This window comes from Watersipora subatra, chromosome 3 (genome assembly GCF_963576615.1).
Source record: "Watersipora subatra chromosome 3, tzWatSuba1.1, whole genome shotgun sequence".
Taxonomy (NCBI): domain Eukaryota; kingdom Metazoa; phylum Bryozoa; class Gymnolaemata; order Cheilostomatida; family Watersiporidae; genus Watersipora; species Watersipora subatra.
This window is the reverse complement of record NC_088710.1, coordinates 46,787,582-46,813,577: the sequence shown is the minus strand read 5'-3', so window position 1 is coordinate 46,813,577 and position 25,996 is coordinate 46,787,582. Positions and strand designations below refer to the sequence as shown.

General features: G+C 36.0%; 1 protein-coding gene across 2 annotated transcripts in view; it reads right to left on the bottom strand.

The window, feature by feature from the left end:
* LOC137389674 (citron rho-interacting kinase-like) overlaps positions 1–25,996 on the bottom strand; it is a 59,146-nt gene that overhangs the window by 22,829 nt on the left and 10,321 nt on the right. For both annotated transcript variants that reach the window (XM_068075749.1, XM_068075750.1), the window contains exons 8-13: positions 25,672–25,787; positions 24,784–24,934; positions 21,940–22,137; positions 21,711–21,764; positions 2,593–2,664; positions 1,615–1,731 (exon numbers count right to left, since the gene is read on the bottom strand). In XM_068075749.1, coding sequence (XP_067931850.1) covers positions 1,615–1,731; positions 2,593–2,664; positions 21,711–21,764; positions 21,940–22,137; positions 24,784–24,934; positions 25,672–25,787 — 708 coding nt within the window. The remainder of the gene's footprint in view (positions 1–1,614; positions 1,732–2,592; positions 2,665–21,710; positions 21,765–21,939; positions 22,138–24,783; positions 24,935–25,671; positions 25,788–25,996) is intronic.

Sequence of the window (25,996 nt, the reverse complement as noted above, 5' to 3'; positions counted from 1 at the left end):
TGCTACAATAATTCAGATTTTCCTATTTATTTTATAGGATAGTTTCGTTACCTGAAGTCTTTACTAAAGCACTAATTCGTTCAAAAGCCAAAAAACTTGATTAATTACTCCCAGCGTTAAAATATATGGATGATGCAAAAGTATATTTAAACAAATTATATGAAACTAAATTAAATGTGAGAAACTAAATCATTAAAACAAAAATCAATGAAAAGAGGCATTATTTTCAGTCCTTTTTGTTATAATCTCTTAGAGGCAGGAAGGTAAGTAGACAGATGGTAGGAAGGTAAGTAAAGGTGTTGATAGATATACACCCCTAGGCTAACATAGTATATGTCAAACTTTAAATTAACATGGCTGATTTATGTTTCTGTTTTACATTTAATATACTTTAGTTTTAACATTTAACATCACACCCAGCCTCTCTCTCTTCACATCTTTCACTTGGCTTCTCACAATAACTAACATACAGTTTCATAAATCTTTTCATAAACTGAAGACAGAAGCAAAGATTTTGAGGAAAGCATTGCCTTCCTTCTCACCACTACTACCACTAGCCTTCTTGAGAATCCATAATTTTAAACTCATAGAGGAATATTCGAAAGACTAATATTACTCAAAAACTGACAATACAAACTATGTAAAGGAGAACGCAACTATGTGAAGGAGAACCCAACTATGTGAAGGAGAACCAAACTATGTGAAGGAGAACCCAACTATGTGAAGGAGAACCAAACTATGTGAAGGAGAACCCAACTATGTGAAGGAGAACCCAACTATGAGAAGGAGAACCAAACTATGGGAAGGAGAACCAAACTATGTGAAGGAGAACCCAACTATGTGAAGGAGAACCCAACTATGTGAAGGAGAACCCAACTATGTGAAGGAGAACCCAACTATGTGAAGGAGAACCAAACTATGTGAAGGAGAATCCAACTATGTGAAGGAGAACCAAACTATGTGAAGGAGAACCCAACTATGTGAAGGAGAACCCAACTATGGGAAGGAGAACCCAACTATGAGAAGGAGAACCCAACTATGAGAAGGAGAACCCAACTATGTGAAGGAGAACCCAACTATGTGAAGGAGAACCAAACTATGTGAAGGAGAACCAAACTATGTGAAGGAGAAACCAACTATGTGAAGGAGAACCAAACTATGTGAAGGAGAACCCAACTATGAGAAGGAGAACCCAACTATGGGAAGGAGAACCAAACTATGTGAAGGAGAACCCAACTATGTGAAGGAGAACCCAACTATGAGAAGGAGAACCCAACTATGTGAAGGAGAACCCAACTATGGAAAAGAGAAATGCATGTACTGATTTACCAACTGCTATGTTTCACAAAACTTTAAATGTTACATGTCAAAATTTACTTTGAGAGTGAAGGCAAACATTTGCTCAAATTATACTCCATATGTTTAACATTTCTTATGCTAAGGTGATCACAAGTTGAGGTTACACCATACGGTGGTTTTAACACCTTGTTGTATCAGCTCAAATTACCATAATATGCAGAGGTTTGATTGCAGACCACAATAGAATAAGTAAGATCACTCGCAGTTAAAATAATCAAGAACAAGGCCCACTACCATATTATATGACTCGCGAACCTCATTGGCAGAATCACATCTCCTTTCAATAGTACGCTTCTCCTGTTGAAGCTTATCCATGTGCATGGTGGCAGTTGTCTTCCCTTCCACAGCCCGCCTAGTCTGGTCTTTCAGTGACTGACAAAGTTACATAATATTTAATACGCTTTTATGTAAACTCAGACTTTCTTGAGAAGCAGTTTGTTAATATCACACATCAAGAGAATATTCTTAGTTAGGTAACCAGTAAGGAGTTTTGTTTAAATAGCTATCACTGACATGTTAATAGGCCTACTAGTTATCAACTACTGTAAGACAAGAGTAGCAGAACTGGTTGAGCTTCCATTCTTTGACCTATTTTACGGCCACAATTGACCAGGTCTGGCACACAAAAAACAGACGCTGGTGTATTCACCATCATTTTTAGCGCATGCTTCCAATAGCATCAGCGGCTAGAGTAGCCTTTTGGTATTTGAATAGAATGCATTCCCCACTCCTGTCAATGAATAATTTTGTATCTGCTGGCCACAGTTTTACCACTCTTAAAAGCTACTAGAAACAATAAGACCGGCATTGCTATGCCTCGAAAAAGAACGTTAAAAATAGCCTCAAAGTGGTAAATATTTGGTAACGGTCAGCATATTTATTGATAGAAATGAAACAATGCATAAAAAACAGTGTGCGGAAAGCATTGGCAGGCATGGTCAGACATGTAGCTACCCAAACATTAGCACATGCTCCATGCCCAACATTCGTGCTCTAAAACATTAATTTATGTGGTCACGACTTAAGGAAGTCTTTATATAGCCCCCATGCCTGTCCCAAAACTGGTTATAAACAGTTGGATAGGAACTTAGACTAACTAGTTTAAAAATGTAGTAATTAGTAATAATCAACTTCCTCACTCCCTTCTTATTGTATGCTATTTGCCCTCAGGTATGTCAAGACTAAGTATAAAAATTCTCATTCAAATATGCAAATGAATCAATGGCTCCATACCTTATTCTCAGCATCAAGAGCAGCATTTTTTTCTGCTAGACGTGTCAGTTCTTTCTCCAGCTCATCAATCAACTTCAAATAAAAAGCGATCAAAATACCGACACACCAACATACTGATCAAACAAACTAATCACCTAGTAAAGAAATAACACGAGTCACAAATTTACAATTAATCAATTCCAATGTGTTAAAACTACTTTTGAGTGACAATATCGCACGATTGCCAGTATGCATTGAGATCTTACAGAATGAACACCGTCACCAGTTTCCTGCTACAAATGTCTGCCATCCATGCAGAATTGTCTCGGCTATAAATTTGCTTTTCCTACAGTTTGCATTTTCCGTGATGACGTGTGGCTTAATGGGCACAAAAGTACTGTTAGTACCAGTAACAGTACCAGTAAAAGTACTTAGTACCAGTAACAGTACCAGTAAAAGTACAAGTAACCAGAATTAATGTCTGGTATCGGGAACATTCATTAAACATGCTGAGCTTTACAGCTTTACAATGTGTCGGCTGTCTGCATCTTTGAATGCTAAAGACTACAATGTGACATGAGATACGACCGGAGCCATTTTTGGTTCATTAAAAATGGTACTACAGCGAGAGAAAAATCTTGCAAACTAAGACGGACAATGATTTTCTAGTCAGCAGATCATAAAAAGGTCAAACATTACATAGATACGACAAGCCACATTATTGGACATTGTGTCAGGGACTCGCGCTAAACTCACCGGCTGTAAAATAACAAACTGTCAGCATGAGGGGACCTAGTCTACCTATCGGATCCTGGATCATCAGTGTAATCATATTAGTTTATAGTGATGAAAACTGGAACTCTTGCAACTACAATAACTGGGTACCATATCGGGATGAGAGAATCCTTGATACCAGCCAATCTTTTTATGCATGCATTTATCAGGTAAGTAAAACAAACTGTAAATAAAACTTTATTACACAAAATAATCTAATGAAATCACTGAAAATATAAACTAATTTGAAGCCTATAAAAAAGGATCGCTTACAACATTTTTGCAATAAATGATATAATATTGCCCTGAGCACTGGCATGAAGATAAATGTGATCGCTCAGCTTGTATGCAGAGAACAGGAATAAATTACATTAATTGTATGTTATCAACTGCTAGCTGAGAATTTGTTATCATGTGTTTGTTACACAATCAGTATGGCAAGTTTTGCATGGTCTTTCCCAGAGGGCTCCTCATTACTCACCAAGGGTCTGACTGAATGTAATTCATGTTTGAATGATAAACCAGTTAGTAAGACTATTGAAATGAACTAACAGGCCTAATTCGATCGATGCTGTTCAATGTTTCTTTTCGCATTTTATGAGTTTGAAGTTTGTAAAATTTTATGATTTCATAAACTAATCTCAAGTGGTTTCTCAGGATGGTGCAACTTACTGCAATCAACACTTTCCTTTCAATGATAATATATACAGTGGTGATTGCATTTATGGGACCACCTGGTAATTTCATAATAATATGTTTCATTTATGGCATAAACTATTTTTCCCTATAATCTCAGACCATACATAATATAAATATTTGGAAAAGCAAATGTTTTAGACATTCTGTCTACCATCAAAGGTGCAGTCTAGTAATAAAATTTGTTCAATAGGCAGCCATTATATCCTATCAGGTCAGTCTAGGCTTATGGTGTCATACCAATTACTAGGATACTAGAAATACTCTAAAGGAACTTAAAAACACTACCAATTAGCTTTTATAGAGCTATGTTCTAAAATTATGCCAAATTAAGTTGCGCTTTTCACAAATTTAATAAAAAATTTGTTTTAGATTTTTTTTACCGCTTAATACCGAAAATGGCATATCATACCGAAATTAAACTAATAAAGCTAGTATCAGTTATTTTTACATAATATTCTTATCCAGTACATTCTGAGCTTTCCATTGATGTGCATATTGTCATAATTCACATTATACCGACAGAACAACATATGAATTAACAACAAAAAATGTGTTTATTTTAACTGGTCCCATAAATGCGATCACCAGTGTACATATACTTCGATTGTCCATAATTACTTTCAAAGGAAAAAATGTTTTACATTCGATGGTAATGTAGTAATTATGTATTAATCATTAATTATTAGATAATATAGTAATATTATTATTTCCATATGATAGTAAATAAATAAATGATAAAATATTTGAATGTAATCATTACCATAAAGGCTAGATAATAATGCATAAAAGAAAATATGGACATAAATTGATGTGCCACTATCAATGGCTCGTCCATAGTTGAATGTAACATCCAAAACCAACAGTAATCAAATCACGTTATACAAATTACATTGGCAGTTTCTCTAAAAATCGACTGCAACGTGTTTCCAAATCACTTATTGCACACACGTTGTCTATCTCATAATTACAGCTATATATTCAATCAATCTATGTTGCGTACATAAATGAAAAGGGCTACGTGTTACTCACAAAAAATTGACTGTTTTGCAGGTGAATGTGAACAGGAAAAGTGGACTGAAGCCAGGATGGAATAGTTCCATAGAGAAGTGCAAGACCAAGAGAAGCTCGCTAGCGTATTGGACAAACTGGAGGCATTTGGCGTTTTACTATAATGCATTTCAGTCTTTCAAGCAGACGCTAAGTGGTGCTGACTATTTCATGGTGTTTGTCAACATGAGGGACAAACCATTCCCACTCTACGAATCATACTATACAGAATACGCAACAGCAAACGGAAGGCAAGTCATTTATTTACCTACAACTAGTCAAGCAGAGAGGGCATGGCTCACAGTTTGATGAGTAAATATCATAAGCTATACATCTAGTTTGAGGTATGGTCTTTTCTTTTCCGAGCTTATCACAACCTTTTTTAAACACATTTGATAGAAGCACTAACTATAGAGTTTGGTGATACTGACAGTTGGATGTCAACGGCCATTGTCAATCCTGGTTTATACGATACTGGTAGAATTGGAGTTTAAAAACATTAGAATATACATGTATATAATGTATGTAGTAGACAAAAAGTTGTCATATTCCCGTAATGGAATGCTCGCTTTGAGCTTACTATTTGGAGTAATGTGAACATGGATGGCGGCAAACAGAATTACTTCTATTTATGAGTTGAAGAAATATTTAAAAAACTGCAAATATTATGAAATATTTTTCAGTAGATGATACTATTCATAAAGAATACTATTCAGAGGAAACTATCCATAGAGGAAACTATCCATAGAGGATACTATTCATAGAGGATACTATCCATAGAAGATACTATCCATAGAGGATACTATCCATAGAGGATACTATCCATAGAGGATACTATCCATAGAGGATACTATCCATAGAGGATACTATCCATAGAGAATGATATTCATAGAGGATACTATTAATAGAGGATACTATTAATAGAGGATACTATCCATAGAGAATGATATTCATAGAGGATACTATTAATAGAGGATACTATTAATAGAGGATACTATCCATAGAGGGTGATATTAATAGAGGATACTATTCATAGAGAATGGTATCCATAGAGAACACTATCCATAGAGGATATTATCCATAGAAAATGATATTCATAAAGGATGCTTTCTATGGAGGAGTAGATCTGTTGTTAAGCCTCATAGCTAGAATACACCAAAAAGGATTGTCCGTTCTTAAGACTGATAGTTAGGTATGTTGAAGAACACTGTTCATGTTGTCTGCTAACGTAAGCTCTAGCAGCAAACAATACTTATTAACTCCAAACAACTAGTCAGATGACAACCCTGACCCACATAAATCTTGCACTGAACATGTTACTATAAGAGTCAAATTAGTACTAGCACTACATAGTCATGAGAAAACTTTGCTATGCTACTGTATACACTGCTACTTGTCATATGATCATACCTTTCCACTGTCATTAATGGCAATGCAATGGCCTTCATGCAGTGACAATGTCAACCAGACTTTGATCATCAACAACCAAAACATACAGCAGTCTTTTCAAGTTGTGACAAATAAAGACAAAATATGATTTGCTGCCTAATTCTGCCAACTTTTCTCTACAGGCTAGAGAACAAGACCTGGAATTATGACAGGGAAACTATGATTAAAGTACAACACAGGAGGTATGTCCAAGCGGATGATATAGAAGAATTAAATGTAAACTGTGCAGCATTCAGGATGGAAAAAGATGACTTTATAAGTAAGATGGCTGTGAAAAAATTAAAATTGTCTCCTATGCGCCATATGATTAGCAATATAATTTATTTTGAAAAGTATTGCCACTCAATGTTAAAAGTATCATCTTTTAACTTGTCAAAAGTTTTCAAGTATGGCTCAGAAGCAATGCACGACCACCACCACCTTGCTGATGGTTTGACAACATGATCCAAGTTGGTGGTTTTACTGCAGGTTTGGCTACTTGAGGAAAGCAGGGAGACAGTAATGACAAAAGACGTATGTGTAACTGTTAGTTCATAACATACCAAGAACCATATTGTATTGTAATTTCATGTAATTTTCTTTCAAGTGGTTTGCCTTTCAGGGCCGAAATTTGACTGACTGAGGTCAACAAGTGTTAGCCTTTTAGAACTGTTTCGAATCAAATGTGGCGTATACAAGATCGTAACTCCAACTTTGCAACCAGTGGCAAAGTTGGAGTTACGATCTCTTCGATCAGAGGGTCAGAGATTATACAACTTCTCTTGGTCTGCTAACATAAATCCACTTCATTACAGATTAAACAGAACATTTTTGAGAACAGCCTTGTTCAGGCTTTCTCGTCAAATTAGGTTGACAAAGGTTTTAATGAGGTTGGCTAAAATTTATAGCAAAAACTGGTGCCGGGAACCAAAAAGTGATAAAATTTCAGCGAAAGTCGAAAGTTCAGTAAAATAATTAAAAGTATATACTAAAACCTAGCTTGAAGTGTGTGTTTAGTAAGTTAAATTCATTTAAAGCACATAAATTACTTTTTTTATCATATATTTCAATACACCAGAGTCTTGGCTTTCGAATGAGCCATTGTTAGACATGGTGAGACAGACATTGGTTGGTGTTTATAGGATTTCCCCAGAGCTCTACCGCACAAATGTTCAATGGTATAGGCTCGAAAATTATGACGTCACAATTTTTATATTTGGTGTTGTGTGCTCTTACCGCTTATTTTATTGCTTACCGCTTATATTTATTAACTACGATAATGACGCTAATGGCAGGCGAAGGTAGGACAACTCCAGAAAACTAATGAAGATGACAAAGGAATCAGCGTCATTAGCTCTCCATGTACAGATTATTTTTATGATAAATAACTCAGATTCCAAGCACCATAATGTTTTCCCGATGATATTATGCACTAGCCCTCTCTTTTTATTGTGAAGTTGAGGGGCACGACTGAGACTAATTAATTTCAAGCATTGCGTGATCTTGCGAAAGTGCGATTGACATATAGTTCTAGGGCCATGCAACTGCAGGTCACAATTTAATCGATGTGATTTCATTACCTTTATCAACGAGTATATTTATTGAAGCATAATTAATTAATCCAGAACATGTGTTTGTATTGGTAGGGGCGTTAGTTAGCGATCGGGGCATTGTTGATTATCTAGAATCCTAGTTTATTATTAGCGTTTTCTGGGTTTAACAGCACCGATTGTCACAGAAAAGCGCAGCCTCAATGGCAGCGAAAGGGATCGACTACCTAAGGCTAAATAATAACTATGACATCCCATTGTGGGAACCGCAATCAAGTGTTTTTTTTATTGCAGGACATACTATTGACACCCTGTTTTTTATAGTTTTATTATTCTTTGTGTATTGAATATAGGCTCATTCAAAAGCCAAGACTTTGATGTATTGAACTATATAATAAAAAAATTATATAATTTATGTGCTTTAAGTTGAATTCAACATTTTGATTATGCTATACATCTGCCTCAAAAGTAGGAACTCCCTACAGTACTTACTGCACATACTACAGTGTAACGTTACATTTTCTTGCAGATCATAACCAATAAATACGCTAAAGTTACTGTAGGTAACTATAGTTACTAAGGTTAACATACTAATTTGTAACTAATTTTAATATGTGCTGTAATCATATAAAAATTGGATGACTTTTACCAGTGATGTTTGCATTTTATAATTACTATGGGATTCTATATCCCTCTACACAACATTTTTGCTATACAATGCCAACCCTAGAACGGATCAAAATCGTATGACAAGGGCGAGCTGTATATTGCAATGTCTGGAACAGCTATGGCCAAATGGCGGATCTAGATCCGGATTCGGATCTTTGTAGTTTTTTTGTGGATCTTTTAAGTTAGTTCTCGGAAAAATTTTTTTGAATTATTTTTTTGAATTTGTTTTAAAAAGATTCTTCTAAATATTTCTCAGAATTTTTGTAAAATCACTGCTTTCAGCAATGAATTTTGTAAAAAGTAAACATAGAACACGACTCACAAATATTCATTTTTGTAAACTTTAAAAGTGGCTGTAAATAGCAAGATACTGTGTTTTGATAGTATTGTGAAGTCAAAGCCTACTCATCATTTTTCTTACTGATATCAGACGTATTTATTACAGCACATTCATTCAGTGATTTTTAGTCAAATTATGTATATAAATGAAGTTTTTTAAAATAGTATTTGACGCCTTGTTTAAGATGTACATAACTAATTGCATGTTTATGTATGATAAAAAAGAAAAATACACATTTTCAGCTTGCTGTGGATCTTTCATTCGTCAGATCTGTCTGTAACGGATCATGGCCAAAATCATTTGGCCATCCCTGGTCTAGAACAAGCAGATTAGACTGTCCCTACAATGCTAAACCTTGTTCTACCATTCCTTTTTTCTTTAATTAATGACTCTTTGGGATATTGTTACTAACAAATTCTTTGTACTGTGTAAAGTATAATCATATTACGAGCTAAAATGCTGTACATAACCTTTACCAGATAGCGATATAGAACTTGTACCATGTGACGAGGAAACATATAACAAGTCAGTCTTCCACATCCAAAATGATATGGAACACTTCTTATGCAGAAAGGAGCGAAAACAATGCCCTCCAGTAGATAGCAGCATTCTCTCTTCCAATGTACGCAAAATCGAAGGTAAGACCTATTTACTCATAAATTAATGCTCTTTTATGGAGCAAATAGTCAGGCCTTTATTGACCAATTAGTAATGTTTCAATGGCATGTGTAGGGAGGGTACACATAAGGCATTCCAATCACGTATTACTTACAATTGTAGTAGTTTTTCTGATAATCAAGGTAAACAATGATACACAATAACCATGTCAGTGAGAGTGAGTACGACAACAAATTACGATAAACTATTAAAAATGAGGCCTGAGATCTGTTAATATGCATGTAATAGCTGAATGCCCGCCGTTGCACGGGTATTAAAAAGCAGTTTATAAACAGTGGCCGGTAGTGTAATTGTCTGCCATTTGCCTGGCAAATTGCCAATGGCTAATTTGAGCAAGCCACTATCTGTATTGCTAAACTTACTAATAAGAGCCGTGAGAGCAAGCTTTAGTGACATTGCATAACGAAAAGTGCTATGCGTATTTTAACCAACATATTGACTCATATCGCCTAATGTATCCATTGCAGTCGTGTAGCTTAATTGGTTAGGTTATCGCCTGGTCAACGGGAGGTTTTGAGATCAAATCCAGCAAAAAGAGAATCTTACAGTCCTAGATTTTACTAGCTATAGCTGGACACATCGAGTGATGTACTTTCGGATTTATATTAAGATAATGTTTATAGGTGACAATCACCAACCACATTTTTTACAACCATTGTTTGGTCAATGCTAAAAATAATATTATAGGAGTTTCAAGTGATTCGTCTTCCCATCAATAGAATAATTACCGCACCATTAGCTTTATCATGGAATGTGGCACATGCAAAATAACTTCAAGTTTATGGCTATGTATAAGCCAACAGTCACACCCAGAGATAGTAAGCGAGCTCAAATATTCTCATGACACGAATAATGATGTCCAGAGACTAGCAAAGATAACGCAGACCTTGCATGTGCTATTTGTAAATACATATTAGAAAGGTGAACAGCTAGTAGCTTCCTGTAATATTTCATCATTGCTGAGGATCATCATTAACATTACTGTAGGCCTATGTGTCAGTATAAAACCTGAATATTACCGGAAGTATAGACACACCAAAAGCCTATAGTTTTTCTCATCTCGTACTAAATAAAGCAAGACAACTGGCTAAAAATTTTCAGGTATATATTCATACTACTATGCAACAATGAGAAAGAGGCAGCAGCAACCGAATTCCAGCTACCTTGTCAATGTGACACGATGCCATAAGGGGTGTGATGGATCCCCAGCCAGCTCAACTATTAAATACTATGAAGGTGATTTGTTGAAATATTGGTGTGAACCAGGATATCGAACCAATCCACAAGTGCCAAGCAACAAAGGAAGTTATGCGATATGCTCAGGAGTTGATGCAACCTGGCAATTTAAATCATGCAAGGCGGCTCGGTAAGTTTGCCTGTTGCGGAGGCAGTTAATCATAAATGGCCTGTTTATTAAGCCTTGTTGCTCATGCTCTGCATGTATGTAGGTAATGCTGGTCAAATGCACATGTGTGAGTAGAAGTAGTGCCTGCTAAGATCACATACATACATCACAAACATACATGTATTAATGAAAAGAACACACTTGTGTGCGGTTATGTTACGTCTGCAAACTGTGTCATTGACCAACTTAAAATGCAATTTACCAAGAACTGTTACAAAAATGAATACCAATAACACTGCACTGAAATCCGAATGACATAGCAAAGATTTGATGCAATGAAAATTCAGCTTTCACAACTATTACATATGCAGTCAAACTCCACTTAAGATGACCTCTAGATAAAAGATTTTTGACACGCTATAACATTTGAGAGAATATTTGTATTGACATATGAAGTAGTTTACAACACAGAATGTCCGAAATTTTATGAAACCTTAAAGTTTTGTGAGTGAAAGTAAAAAATCTAATGAAGTTAATAATTAAGTGTGAAAATAATACAAATTTATATATTAAGGTAATTTGAACTACATTGTATAGTTAGTGTAAGTTAGAGTAAGTGAAATCTAGTATTTCTATGACACACTTTTCTGAATCTACATTTGCCGAGCCTACACTTCGATTGACGCACCTCAAGGTGATGTAAGAATAAAACCTTTTTTACTGATTACTTTATTAATTTAGTTTTTAAATTTTTTACACATAACATATTTGTTAACATGCATGCTCATAAGAATATTGCTGAAACATGCAGTGGCTTCGACGTGCGAAGGAATATAACAGCAAATTCACCTGGTAATAAAAAATTGACCTGTATTAGAATATTAATTCTGCCTAGAGCTATGTTGAAGGAGGCATTTTTGAACTGCCACAATTAAAATTTTTCTTAAGTGACTACTGTATTAGACTTCATGCATTCTTTCGACTCTGGACAGGAGCCTAACATTGCATCATCTTTTAAAGGTGATATTTCTATAGAATTGTCAATTAGATAGCTGATTGAGGCCATTTATTAAGTTACATTGAAACTTTATTTACTGCATATTGCTAGATATTCGGAACTATTTTATCTGTAATCATAAATGCCAGCTAATTTATGATAAAAGAAATATTCTAACAATTGGGCAAGACTTATGTCCACCCAGTTTTTAACAACTCGTTAAAGAAACATGTGTAAAAACGTAGAATGATAGTTTAAAACAGGGTAATAAATATAAAAACAGCCATACACACTTATGAAAACAATTGATGAGTCAGCAGTACAAATGCATACATGCAGTTGGCAGAGCATGCTAAAAGATGCGTCTTATTTAATTTAATCGTAAATGAGCATTTGTTACTTGAAATTACTAAACTTGCTAGTTGCTTGAAATAATGTTGAAGCATAAAAAATCAAGCATTGGGCAAAACTCTCAAGAGAATGAAGTTAATCAAACTCATTTAGCCTCACCTTTAAAGCGATTAACCCATGAAACTATACAGATGCTAACTTCCACAGCAACGCATTGAGTTTTATCATTTCGTGGCAAGCAACTAAGAAAAATACTTATAAATATCACACATAAGCAATATTACAACGTTTTAATAGTAGTAGAAAAATTGTGTGATAAATGTACAGTAATACTTCAACTTACGAGTGCTCCAACGTACGAGAAACTTGAGATACGAGCCAGCTTTTAAGCAAGTTTTAGCACTAACATACGAGCCATATTTGAGATACGAGCACGTGAGTCAGTTGCCAAGTATGCCGGAGGTGTTTTATGACAACAGCATCAATCTGTATTTTTCAACTGCGCAGGTTATACTTTTGTACCGTGTTTTTGTGCACGCTTTTCAGTGCAGAATTATGTGAATTAAAAGTACTGTGCATAGACCGAAAGTTTGCCAGTAAAATGAAAAATAATGCAAAGAAAAAGCAAATGATATTAATTGATATTAAACGGAAAATTATTGAAAAATATGCGAAATGTGTATGCATGATTGAGCTAGCTCAACAATAGGACAGAAATACATCCACAATTATCAAACAGAAGGATTATATTCAGGGCATTTAGCTCGCAAAAGTACTAACCGTAGTTTCTGAACGGCGCGGCGATCTTCACCACCGCTGATGGAGAGACCGCTCAGGCATTGGATATAAGATAAACAATTGGCCGGTGACAGCGTAACTGAAACGAAGCTATTTGAAAAGGCCGTTGCTATCTATCAAAACTATAAAAATTGACATTCGGACAAGTTGGATAGTGGTCGCGCATTAAACGACGTGACGACACCTGTGACGACACCTGTGTTCGTCCTAATCGCGACATGTTGAAAGGGCGACAAAGGCAAACGTCCTTAGATAGGTTCATCTTAAAACGGCCGGCTAATCGTGAAAGCGAAACAAAGGAAAAATTAGCTAACTAGCGAGAAACTTCAAGCTATGAACGCCGAAGAAATTTTAATTACGTCAAGTTAAAAATGAAAGTTTGCTTTTAGATTTGCTTCTAAGTTTGTCTTTTAAGACATTGATAAAATCCAAATTTATCAGTCAAATGTTGTAATGAAGGATAACTTATATATCTCTCTCTGGCAAATGCTAGCGTTAGCTGCTATTGTATGTATTTAATTTTACATTTTAATTTAACACATTTCCTTGCATTATTTTTTATTTGTTGCTTTTTGAAAGCAAATGCTAAGTTAGGACAATAACCAACATGTTCTTTCTGTTACAATATCTTGTTTTGAGTGTTTTATTTGCATTTTACAGAGTATGGAAACCAATAAATATATATTTAATTGTTCTATATATAAATAAATTGCACCAACATGCGAGTAAATTGACATACGAGCTCAGTCTCCGAACGCATTAAGCTCGTAAGTTGAAGTATGACTGTATTATGGAGTATATTAAGTTGGGTGGCTCAGTTACACGGTGGCAAGAGTCAACTCATCTATCAGTTCCTATATCTACTATGGATGCTAACATCTACTATGTATCTTCAGCGAACAATAATTACCAAATAAGAGTTCATAGAGCCTCCTGACAGCGCAACCAAGTTATTCAATCGGCCGACGCACCTTATAGAAGCGTCTGAATATTATTAGACTTTTAGTCCTTAAACTGCAAGGTACATTGTAACTGGAATAGAGGCATGCAACTCAAATTTATTCCAAAAAACATAACTGGCACATTTTTTGATAAAGGCGTAGATAGCTGTATCGCATACATATAAAGTACATAGTAATATAGTATACATGTATATACGTATATTCTATATCTTAACTAAATAAGTACTTGAAGAGTACCGTATAGATCAATATTGTAGTAATATTATATATCTCAAGTTTTGTCTCATTTAATCATAGTGAATACTGTTTGGTGTCTTTCTGTATTTTTGCTGAATTTTTATATCAGCCCAGTGATTTTGGAAAAATAATTGATACCTATGTAATGTATATAGCCATAAAATACTATTGTTCTACTGAATAAATACTATAAATAAATACTATATTCATAGACCTCGCAAGCAATAGAGCAGCACTGTCTTATGCTCCAGATGTACAGGAGGCAACTTGAGATGTGAAAATGGAGGAATAGGCTACCAGGTTAATGGAAACTGTGAATGCGACTGTGTTACGCCTTGGAGTGGAACAACTTGCAGCGTAAACCTACATGCTTTGGAAGATTCCCAGGCTTGTGTGGAAAACTCTTGCAGAAATGGCGGTGACTGCATTCCAGATGCAACTTTACCAGAAGGTATAAACTTCTGTTAAAAAAGGAATCACTGAAAAGTTGCCTCGGCGCATGCCTTGATTTTATCAATAAAGCAAGTTGAGTTGATACTTTAGCAGAAAGCAAGACACAGAATTAAAATGTTTTATAGCTGACATTCACACATGGAATTAAACAGAGCATAGATGCTACATAGAGCTGTAGTATAGAGAGAAAAATGAGAGATATTATGACCATTTTCACCAGGTTACAGATGCAGATGCAAAGGAGCAATGGGTAAATTTTGTGAGTATGAGCTAAATGAATGCAGTAGCAATCCGTGTGCCAAAGAGGCAGTTTGTCTTGATGAGCTGAATGGCTACCGATGCATTTGCGACACCTACTGGCAAGGAATACACTGCACTGAGGCAGTACCAAATTGTCAGAGACTTGAACGCAACAAGAATGATGATGAAAAACCATGTAAGAATGATGCGGCATGCTACAGCTGCAATCTTGAGACATTTGAGGTGAGAAAGTACATGTAATTCAAAACCATGTGATGCAAATTTGTATCACATGGTTACAGAAAAGCAACCATAGCACGCAATTGAACTCATGTGTGTTTTCTGCAATTAAATCCATATTTGTGGGATTCAACTGGACTTGCACTAATTTGAAATAATCTTACGTTATTATAATTCTAGGGATGGTGCAAGCAGGAAAATGCAACCCAGTTTATATGCAACTGCAAAAAAGGATTTGCAGGTTTTGACTGCTCTACATCCATTCAAAAGCAAGCGGATGCTTGGCAAATATTTGCTGTGGTTCTGGGATGCATGCTCTTTATAATTGTTGCATTATTTTGTGAGATTATCGGCTCACGAAGGAGACATGATCATGACAACCTGCAGGTAAGCCAGAAGGACACATCCTTATTATTCCCTGGCGCCGTTGACCAAAACAATATACTGCCAGTCATTAGATTAATTTAATTGGATATCACCTCCAAAACGCTCTCTAATTTTCACAAAAGATAACTTCGCAATTGAACATTCTAGTTTTGACAAGAGCTTGAATTGATAGATTGTAAAGAAAGTTTTTTGAAGTTGCCATTGTTAAATTTACATTATACTACAAAGTCTAGGTATGTGCCAAAACAAAGGCTAACAAAACCGAGCCAAAAGGAGCTACTGCAGAGACGATCAGTTCGCTTACGTAACACTTTTTGGACTTACATTTTTGTAACATATTGTTTAGAACTGCTCTGTAGATTATGCAATCTGTTAATGGAAAGTGGCTTATGAGTGAACTATGCTTCTTGCTAAGGTATCGGCAACTTCATACAATGCATAGCCTGTATGCAATGACAGCAAAAGTGTGTGGTACAAATTGAGTTTATTGCACACATGGCAATATGGAAAAAATCCTCTATCATATAATGCAGTTTACTCAATAATGTTCAGTTAAAAATATTTCATTTTATGATATGGCAATGATTTATATTAACCAAGTTCAGTTAGTTTAGAAGCTACATCTTGGCAAGCTATTCATTTAGTGACTAGAGAATATGCTTGCTTGCCTGCTAACTGTTGGTTGGACATTCATTTTGTAGTATTATACATGTAAATTGTATTTTGTAAACACTATGCTGTTTTACTTGATTCATTTGTAAGTCTAAGGGCGTGTTATGAATCTCAAACAAAACAAGGAAAGGTTGGACCAGACCTTGAAAGCTTCAATAGCCAAGACAAGTTTAAAAATTAAATACATGCATACTAGAGGTGAGATATCATCAGGTCCAACCTTGACACACAGCCATACAGACAATGAGAACTCATTCAGACATTAGCTTATCGAAACTGCAAGATGCCCAGAACAGCAGGCCAAGAATAAAACCTTGAACTTTAATACGGCAGCAAGACTGAAGAAAATTATAGCAGAGCTGCAAGTTCCATCCAAGTCTGTGCAGTGACTTCTTCAATGTCTTGTGGTTGTCACACACAAAGGAGCAGGAGATCTGAAGTTTACCTTCAGACTATTTTTCAATGAAGTTGAAGAAACTGTATGAAACTTCAAATATACAAGTAGCTATCAGATATTGTGAAAAGGGTGATACCATGAAAGATATCTATTTGTGCCTCTCTGAACAACATTCAAAGTGACATCTTGACACACCCTGATGATTTAAAAACCTTCTTTCAAAAGCATCCTAACAAAATATAAAAACTGATTAAGATTGTATGTATATGCAAAACTGTAAAAAGCCCTCGCTAACAGTAATGATTGAACAGTTCTAACTTGGAGCAGCAACCTAAGCAACAACTTCTACAATGCAACCTACTTGAAAGAGGAACTTGCACCAAGAAGGCTGCAATTAAAATAGATGAGTATTTGTTAAGATTTGAAAGGTCTCAGTTATCAGGAAATTAGAAAACAGGAGAAAGAAAAGGCAGAGGGCAACTAGCAAGTTACCAACCCCTTTGAAAGTCTGATGAAAACGGTTGAGCAATTAACTACCAAGCTAGAACCTATCACGCACAGGCGTAGGAAAGTCAGGGTTACGTTACAATGCCTGGCTAAACAAATCTGTACAAAAACTGTCTTAAGAGCTCAGACAGATTGCAGAACCAAGTGAACCTTCGAGTAGGGACTTGGATTTCCTTAAAAAGTAACCAGGAAACATACTTGCGGCCATTTTGGTTATTTAAGCCAAGGTTATATAATGTATGAACACAAGAAAAATTTAACACTAGATTACTGTAGAGCACGTCTGTGGATCAAGGACGACACACGAGGTCAATGTCTTAGGAAATGAGCTGTTTTCTCAAAATTGAGCTTCTTTGTTCAAGTAAATCATCATAATCACGGCTACGAATCGCCTCACAATCAGCTCTTATATATTACTATGAGAAAACTGGTAAAATGCCTAAACACAATCAAATGATTTGGCCTCCAAAGTGGTAAACAAACAATGACCCCTGTTGAAATGTGCTTTTTCGTTTAGAGAGTTACAGAAAACCTCAGAGAACTTGTTTTAAAATATTGTGGTTGCAAGCTGCATCTTAGGCAAGGCGATTATATTAGAAAGACAATGTTCAAAGAAGAAAATGGAGGAAGGCTAGCTTAAAGGACCAGACGGAAGGGTAAATGTTCAAGAGTACAGTGACTCCATCAGAATGACCTAAAGATGATCGAAGGTTGCCTTTCATATATGAACAGGCCTTAAATAGGCAAGAACCACCAAGTGTAAAGGAAAAAAGCAAATAGCATCTCTGGTAGTTGTTCAGTGTTCAAAAACAGAAGATTGGCTTAAGACTGAAGAAGCCAAACATGTAAAAACACTGAAACAAAAAAGAGGATCTGTCTCTTGAGTCTCAGAATCTGAAGAGTAAGAGACAAGAACAATGTTAAGAGAACTACACCAACTTTAATGAGAGTAACACTTGATTGCAATTCATATCATCAACCAACAAATGTTTCTTCCATTGATATAGCGAGTATAGGTACAAATTAACTTCAAGGTGTATGATGGACATGAGTAACAGTCGCCTCAAAAAACATCAAGTGATGTCGCATGAAACTGAGTCTTGGCAGCTATCAGAATATTCAAGTGATACCCACCAAAATGGTAACCGGCACAAAGCCATGAAATGAAGTGTTGTGGAAAAGATGAAGCTGGTTATACATAGTATATTTTCCCCAAAAGATGCGGTTTGTCTGGAGAAAATGCGTTGGCAAATTATTAGCTACCAACAGAAGGGCAAACTGTTAACCGTTGTTTGGTTCAAAGATCCAGACTTAAGAAATCAGAAAGAAGCAGTGTTTCTATGCAAAGTCTGGCTACCAAGCTTAAAAATGGCTTACAGTCGGAATAAAAAAGTATTCCACTTCATAACTACCTTACAAGCCTTGTACATAAACATGGAAGAACTTCCACACTAAAAAATAAAAAGGGAGTTATAAAGATATCGATAAAGATAACAGACTGAACAGCTCATGAGACATCAAAGTAAAACAAAGGAACCCGAGGGAAATCAGAGAGGCGTCAAGGTGTGCCACATGCGCAATGAAAATAATAGATACAATCTCTAGAACATTATTGGCATATTACTAGAGCTACAGGTACAAGCAATAATTTAAGAAAATGTTTCGAACAGTAGTGCAACCATAATTCTGCCTTGAACGCTAATGAGTATATTGACAAGATTAACTGGTTTATCAGCTAAACGCTTGTAAGCGACACAATTAAGGTAGTTGTATTAGCCAAGCACTAGCTGATTGGCTGTGTAATGGCACCTTTGTGTAGTCCAATAATCACTAAGTTTTCATGACTCGCATCATAATTTGGGGCTGTGCGCAAGTTGAGTTACTTTGCAATGGAGCCTCATGAACATCTGCATTAATGTCTTTAAAGCTAGCACTTGACTCCATAGGTCAAGTATTAACCTAATTAATGACTCCATGAATAGCTACAAAGTCGTGTCACACTAGCTTAGCAGAAATTGTTCTGCCAAGAACAATTTCTGCTAAGCATTGAGACTGCTAAAATCGAAATAAAAATGAATGTAGCGTGAGAATGTTTAGAATGAAATAGCCAGGGATATTTTGATGCGCATCAATCGCAAGTGCCGTTTCCATCATTCGCAAGCATGATGAATTGTTAAAGATTTGCCAGTTTCTGCTGAATTCCATTACAGATGAGCTTGCGGATTTATGCCGTTTCCATGATGCAGTTAACTTGCAGATTGGCTCAAATTTGCACACCATGGGTATCATGTAAACATACAGCATGTGTAATGATTGTTAAATATTAGATTGAGAAATATTTTATAGTTTTCTACTCACTGGTTCAATGATTGCTTTCAAGATTATAAATTAAGGATGCTTAGGAATTGTTATACATGTTATAATCACTGTGTTTCAATGCTTCAAATGGGTTTGGAGTTGCTTCCACTCCAAATCATAGAACTGGTAAAACCTGAATGTATTTGACGCCATTTCGCTTTAATGATTTTGTGAAAAGGTATTTGCTGTGAGAGTCATTTTAAACTTTGACATCGTAGAAACTCTCACTACTGATGATCCATAATATTGCTACCGACTACGGTTCCTGTTTGATCTTTTGCCTTTACATTAACATTTACACATCAAAGATGAGTTGCTCATACAAGAATGACAAAATAATTAATTTTCAGTGCAACTAGTTGACAATGCAGGAATTAAAAAGTGACCATGACCCGAAAGCGAGCCTTCTTTAACGTTTTGTTTTGAGGGATACATCGTGAATATTGGAAAGATCTACAGTGCAATTCTGCATGGCTGAAATGGTAGAATACAAAGGCATCGGCGGTGAGAGACACCGAACCCATTCAAAGCATCGAAACAAATTGTCTACTGGCTTTCCATTGACTTTCATGCACAGCATATGAATGAGAATGTGTACTACAACAAAGATATGTATATATGATTACTAGCAAATGTTAGGGTTCATTGTGATCACTAATTCCGATGTAACGTACTTTTCGGACTATAAACCGCACCCCTTATAAGCCGCCTCTGCTTTATTTTTTCAAAAAATGATAATAGAACAATACGTAGGCCGCACATTTGTATAGGCCGCACATTTGTATAGGCCGAAGAACTCAGAACGGTGCTTTTTATTACAGCAGCAACTTTGCTGTTTAAAACGGTATTAACCGACGCTTTTTAACCTAGTGCCTAACGGAACAGTACCGTGGGCATTGTTTCTTTCACCGCTAGAGGCGCACTAATAGGAGATTCCGATTAATGCGCCCTAGCAGTGAAAGAAAAAGCCACAGAATAGCCACACCCTCATATAAGCCGCATGGCTCAAAAACGTCAAAAAAGTAGCAGCTAATAGTCCGAAAAGTACGGTGAGTAGAAACAATAGGAAATTAACTGAAGCTCCAGTCAGAACTTGTGAAAGAAACGATAGACTTGTTAGAATACATGACATATGTGGCAACGAGAGAAGTGTATGAATAACATGTCAAGCTTTAAGCCACAACTCTTAGGAAGTACTAAGAGTTTGAAAGATTTTAGTCACTATTCTGCAGGTACTACTAGAGAGCATTGATGGTTATCTCCGAAAACGCAAGGATATCGACACAGGGAAGCGCCCGAGCACTCAAAGGGGACGAGAAGACCAAGAGCATGAAAGTGATCGAGTATCAAGAGCTCGACCAAGATTTAGAGGGAGAGGCCGAGGACACGCGAAAGGCCGTGGCTTAACGCAGCCGGCATCTAGGCTGTCGACTGTGAGCAACATGGATGACGCGGCATGGAAAGGTAGACAGCCGAGTCCAGGGTTTGCTCCAATTCGCACTTCCTCAGGCACACGCTAGAAATCTATAATGCAACTTTCTCTGTATTTGAAATAATTATTAGTATCAAATTATGTGATGACTTTTTTGTTCAACTTACACTTCAATGAACAAATGGGCTATTTGTCACGTTACCCCTCATTTTCCTGAGTCAACTCTTCAAGACAAATACATGCCTCAATCGATACTCATCACTCATTGCTTTTCATAATCGGTACACAAGGTCATATTACAAAATAAAAAACCAAAGACTAAGAAACATCTAACAAGTCAACAATATAACAAGCAGGAATGTCTATGAGTCACCCATGCCAGTAATCATCTTTGGATGGTGGCTAAACTAAAATAATGAAAACCTACAATAATGAAGGATATCACAGGTAGAAGTCATACATGAAGCAGATTCTGTTTGAAGATGCTTATTTCAAAATATGCACACTTATTATCGCACATTGGAGGGAAGCAGATAGACTATTGAATGCACTATCTCTTTATATAGCATAAAACATACCTCAGTTTCTTCTTTTAAAATCTCTATTTGGTCGCAGAGTTTCTGCTTTTCATTCTAAAATGATGCCACATAAACCATGTCATTCATATTGAACCAGATAAAGCCATGCTAATGTTAATAAATGTATCATGTACATCGCAAGAAGATATGGTATGGTAATGTTTATAGATGACATTTTGGCGATGGCAGCAAATGTATGAGATGTGATAGAAGACGGTACAAATCTCACTTGCATATGTAGACGCCTCTGTTCCTCATCAGCTGCATTCTGCTCCAACTTGTTTTGTAGATTTTCAAACCTTCGCTGCAATGCATTTTGTGTTTGCACAGCTGTTGTGGCTTCAGACTTGGCATCACTCATCTTCACCTCTGCTTCCAAAACTCGTTTGTTCAGCATTTTTATCTCTGCCTCGGCCGTAGCCTTAACCTGTGTTAACAAGAAATCCTTCCTAACTGCAGAAAATAATACAAGGCAATATAAAGACAAAATAACAATTATTGGTTATTAGGAAATATGCTACTCTGAGAATGTCATACAAATGTCGATACTAAACCAATTGATTTGTGAATAGCATAAGGTGATCTAAACAAGCACATAATCTCATAAAATTGTATCAATTTCAAATTCTCACTATAAAATCATCAAAACAAGTCATATGTATGATGGGCAAATGGAGTTTACATTAGCTATAATAACATTGCTGACAATTCAGCCTGGCTTTAGTTAACATTTCAACAAGGTACAGTAGGCCAGTGAACCACTCAAATACGCCAAGATTAACAAGAAAAATGAGACGAAAGTGTTTCAAACATTCATAATTGCCGTACAAATTGTTTGTATTTAGAGGAAGTTGAGGAGGCCAGACAATAGAGACAAGACGGCGAAAACAGTGATCCACGAGGGAGTGTTTGAACGTTTTCGCCGATGTGTGTGTGAGCAAAGTTTCATTCACCCCGACCAGCTCTAGCTTTGCAAAACCAATGTTGGCGTGCAACTGTTTAACCATCTATCGTGACGATTGGTTAATCTACCGTATGAAAACATCTAGTCAGCTGCGCCCTAACTACAACTAGTTTATATTGAAGTTTATGCAAATGGTGAGAGAGGGACCGACCAACTTTGTACAATCTACCCAATACTTCTGGCAGATTTCACAGGGAACACTCAGATTAGGCAATAGCAAATCACTAGATTTTGCCATACAGCAACAAAGATTGATAAAAACTATACAGAAAACTATCAATTTATTTTATTGGTTATACCGATGAGTAATATGTTATTACTTAACTTGAAAGTAAATATTATTGAAAGCATATATACAGAGTTTAAAAAGCAGAGAGTAAAGTCAGTAAACCATATGGGGCACACTTCAATGAGCCTAAAAGTGAAACAAAAAACAGAATATCTATAAATAATTACTGCTGTTAGCAGCAGTGAGGACAGACACCACAGCGACTTGCCGTCTTGCGTGCATTTACAGTGCAGTTACAAAAAGGCCGAAAGATCTTCTAGAGTAAATGAACAAACATGAGAAAATAGCTAAAATCGAATAAAAAAAATTAGTCTTGACCAATTGGAATGGCTAATATATTCTTATATTCACATAACACCCAGACCATTGGCCTAAAATTATAGCCAAACATTCAGTAGTGGTCAGTAATCACATTCAGTGGTGGTCAGTAATCACATTCAGTAGTGGTCAGTAATCACATTCAGTAGTGGTCAGTAATCACATTCAGTAGTGGTCAGTAATCACATTCAGTAGTGGTCAGTAATCACATTCAGTAGTGGTCAGTAATCACATTCAGTAGTGGTCAGTAATCACATTCAGTAGTGGTCAGTAATCACATTCAGTAGTGGTCAGTAATCACATTCAGTAGTGGTCAGTAATCACATTCAGTAGTGGTCAGTAATCACATTCAGTAGTGGTCAGTAATCACATTCAGTAGTGGTCAGTAATCACATTCAGTAGTGGTCAGTAATCACATTCAGTAGTGGTCAGTAATCACATTCAGTAGTGGTCAGTAATCACATTCAGTAGTGGTCAGTAATCACATTCATCTGGCTGCTAATAATAACTTAAGGAATTTTCAATGTGTAGAGCTGCTGGTTCAGCAGTGAAAAGCTCATCTCCGAATGCCAACCAACCACTGACATAGTGTTTCCAAGTATCCTGAAATGCTGCCTATAAATACACCTTTGGTTTGGCTGTGGAGTTATCAGTTCACTATTAACTACCAAACCTAAATGGTTTAACATCGTCGACACGAAGTTGACTATTTCATAATAATGTAACTATAGTGCGCCCCTGGGTTACGGTGTCTCGGTTATACGATTTTTCCAGTAAGACATGGAACACGATGTTTTTTCGTCCCCACTATACGACAACAAAAGACTATCTGGAAATTCAAATTGGCAGTCGGTGTGCTGAAGATGCCGGAAGAAGGATGATATCGATATGCTATTCACCGAAATCCCTCTCGCGATACCTGAAAGAAATACAATGCTCGCTCTCTTTCTCAGTTCAGCGTTATTCATTAAATTTTATAGTGAAAATGAAACTATTAATAGATAGGAGATAACATATTAGACAGAAAAGTTGAAGTTTACTAAAATACATACTAAAACTTAGCTTCAAGTATGTGTTTAGTAAATTAAATTCATTTAAGTTAAATTCAATGTTTATGTTATACGTCTGCCTAGAAAGTAAGAACTCCCTATGGTACATGCTGCACATAGTACATTGTAATGTTTCATTTTACTGCATATCATAACTAGTAAATATACTAAAGTTACTGTAGGTAACTACAGTTACTAAGGTTAACATACTATTTTGTTGCAAGCTTTTAATATGTACAGTACATATATAAAATTTTGATGTTTTTCACCAAGGGGTGTTTGTATTAAATAATTCCTATTGGCTTCTATACCCCTTTATACGACATTGTCACCTTACGATGCTAACACCGAAATGAATTAATATCGTATAGTGAGGTCCATTGTATTGACTTTTATGCATCTCCCTAGTTTGAAATACAAAAAGGGTTGAGATGAAGGTCAGAGACTGCCTACCTCCTTCAACTCGCCTCTAACAGATTTTAGGCGCTCCTTATGGGTATTTTCAAAGTCTGCTTTGGCTTGCAGCTGGGCATTTAGATGCTCTATCTTCCTCTCCAGATACATGTTCTCCTGTTTCAGTTCACCAACTATCTCTGCCCACCTCCTTAAAAGCAGTTTTAAAAACTAGTTACCTTATGAGATGGTATATATGTTATTTATATAGGAGATGCCCCAATCCTGGTATCAGATGTCAGTATAGACACTAATATGGATGTTTAGTTACCTTGATTGCATCAACCAATCAAGGTAACTCAATTGTAACTTTTCTTAAATAATGTTGAAACTTAGAAACAGAAAGTACTTTCTACAAATCTACTTATGACCGTAGTAATAGTATTAGACTAATAACAAATATAATAAGCTGCATTTTTCTATCATTCATATAAGTATTTGAAGATTTCTGACCTGATGAGTTATTTTTATTGATACCTGAGCAACAGTTTAACATTTCAGTGAGAATGTAGACAACGGGTTATATTTCCTATTTCAGCCTGCAGTGATAAGAATCGTTACAATCAGTTTATGGTTACAAGATAATACTTTTATTTACTAGCATTGTGAAACTAAAATGAATTATATTTTGTTTCTAAAGTGCTAACAAATAAATAAGATGCATTATATTTATATATTCTGTAAACAAAAACAAAAAATCGACCGCAAACAAATAATATCATTGAAATCGGCCCATCTCTAATTCACAGACACAATGATATTATAACAGTATAACCATGCATAAAGTCGTGTCTATATGTCAAATGGCATGCTGTTCCCATAGTCAAACTTGGTATTTTTGGATGTTTAAAACCTATTCTATATAGAATGACAAAAATGATGAGGTACCTAGTCTCCTGGCGACCACGCTGATCACGTCTTTGTTCCTTCTCGTCAAACCCTTCTCGCATACCAACAACCAGGTTTTCCAGCTTCTCCACATTAGCTTGCAGAATGGCTATTGTCTATAACCCCGTAATAGTTTTAGCCAAAGGGCAAAGCCAAGAAAACTAGTTAGCTAAATGTTAGCTTAGGAGTTATCCCTCCTAGTGCAGTGTTGCAACACAATGTTTTAGTAGGGGTGAGAATATCATCATTGCCAAGATCACACACAAAGGTAAAAAATAAAGCGCAATTGAGTTATCGAACACTCATTACAAATTGTTATACCATA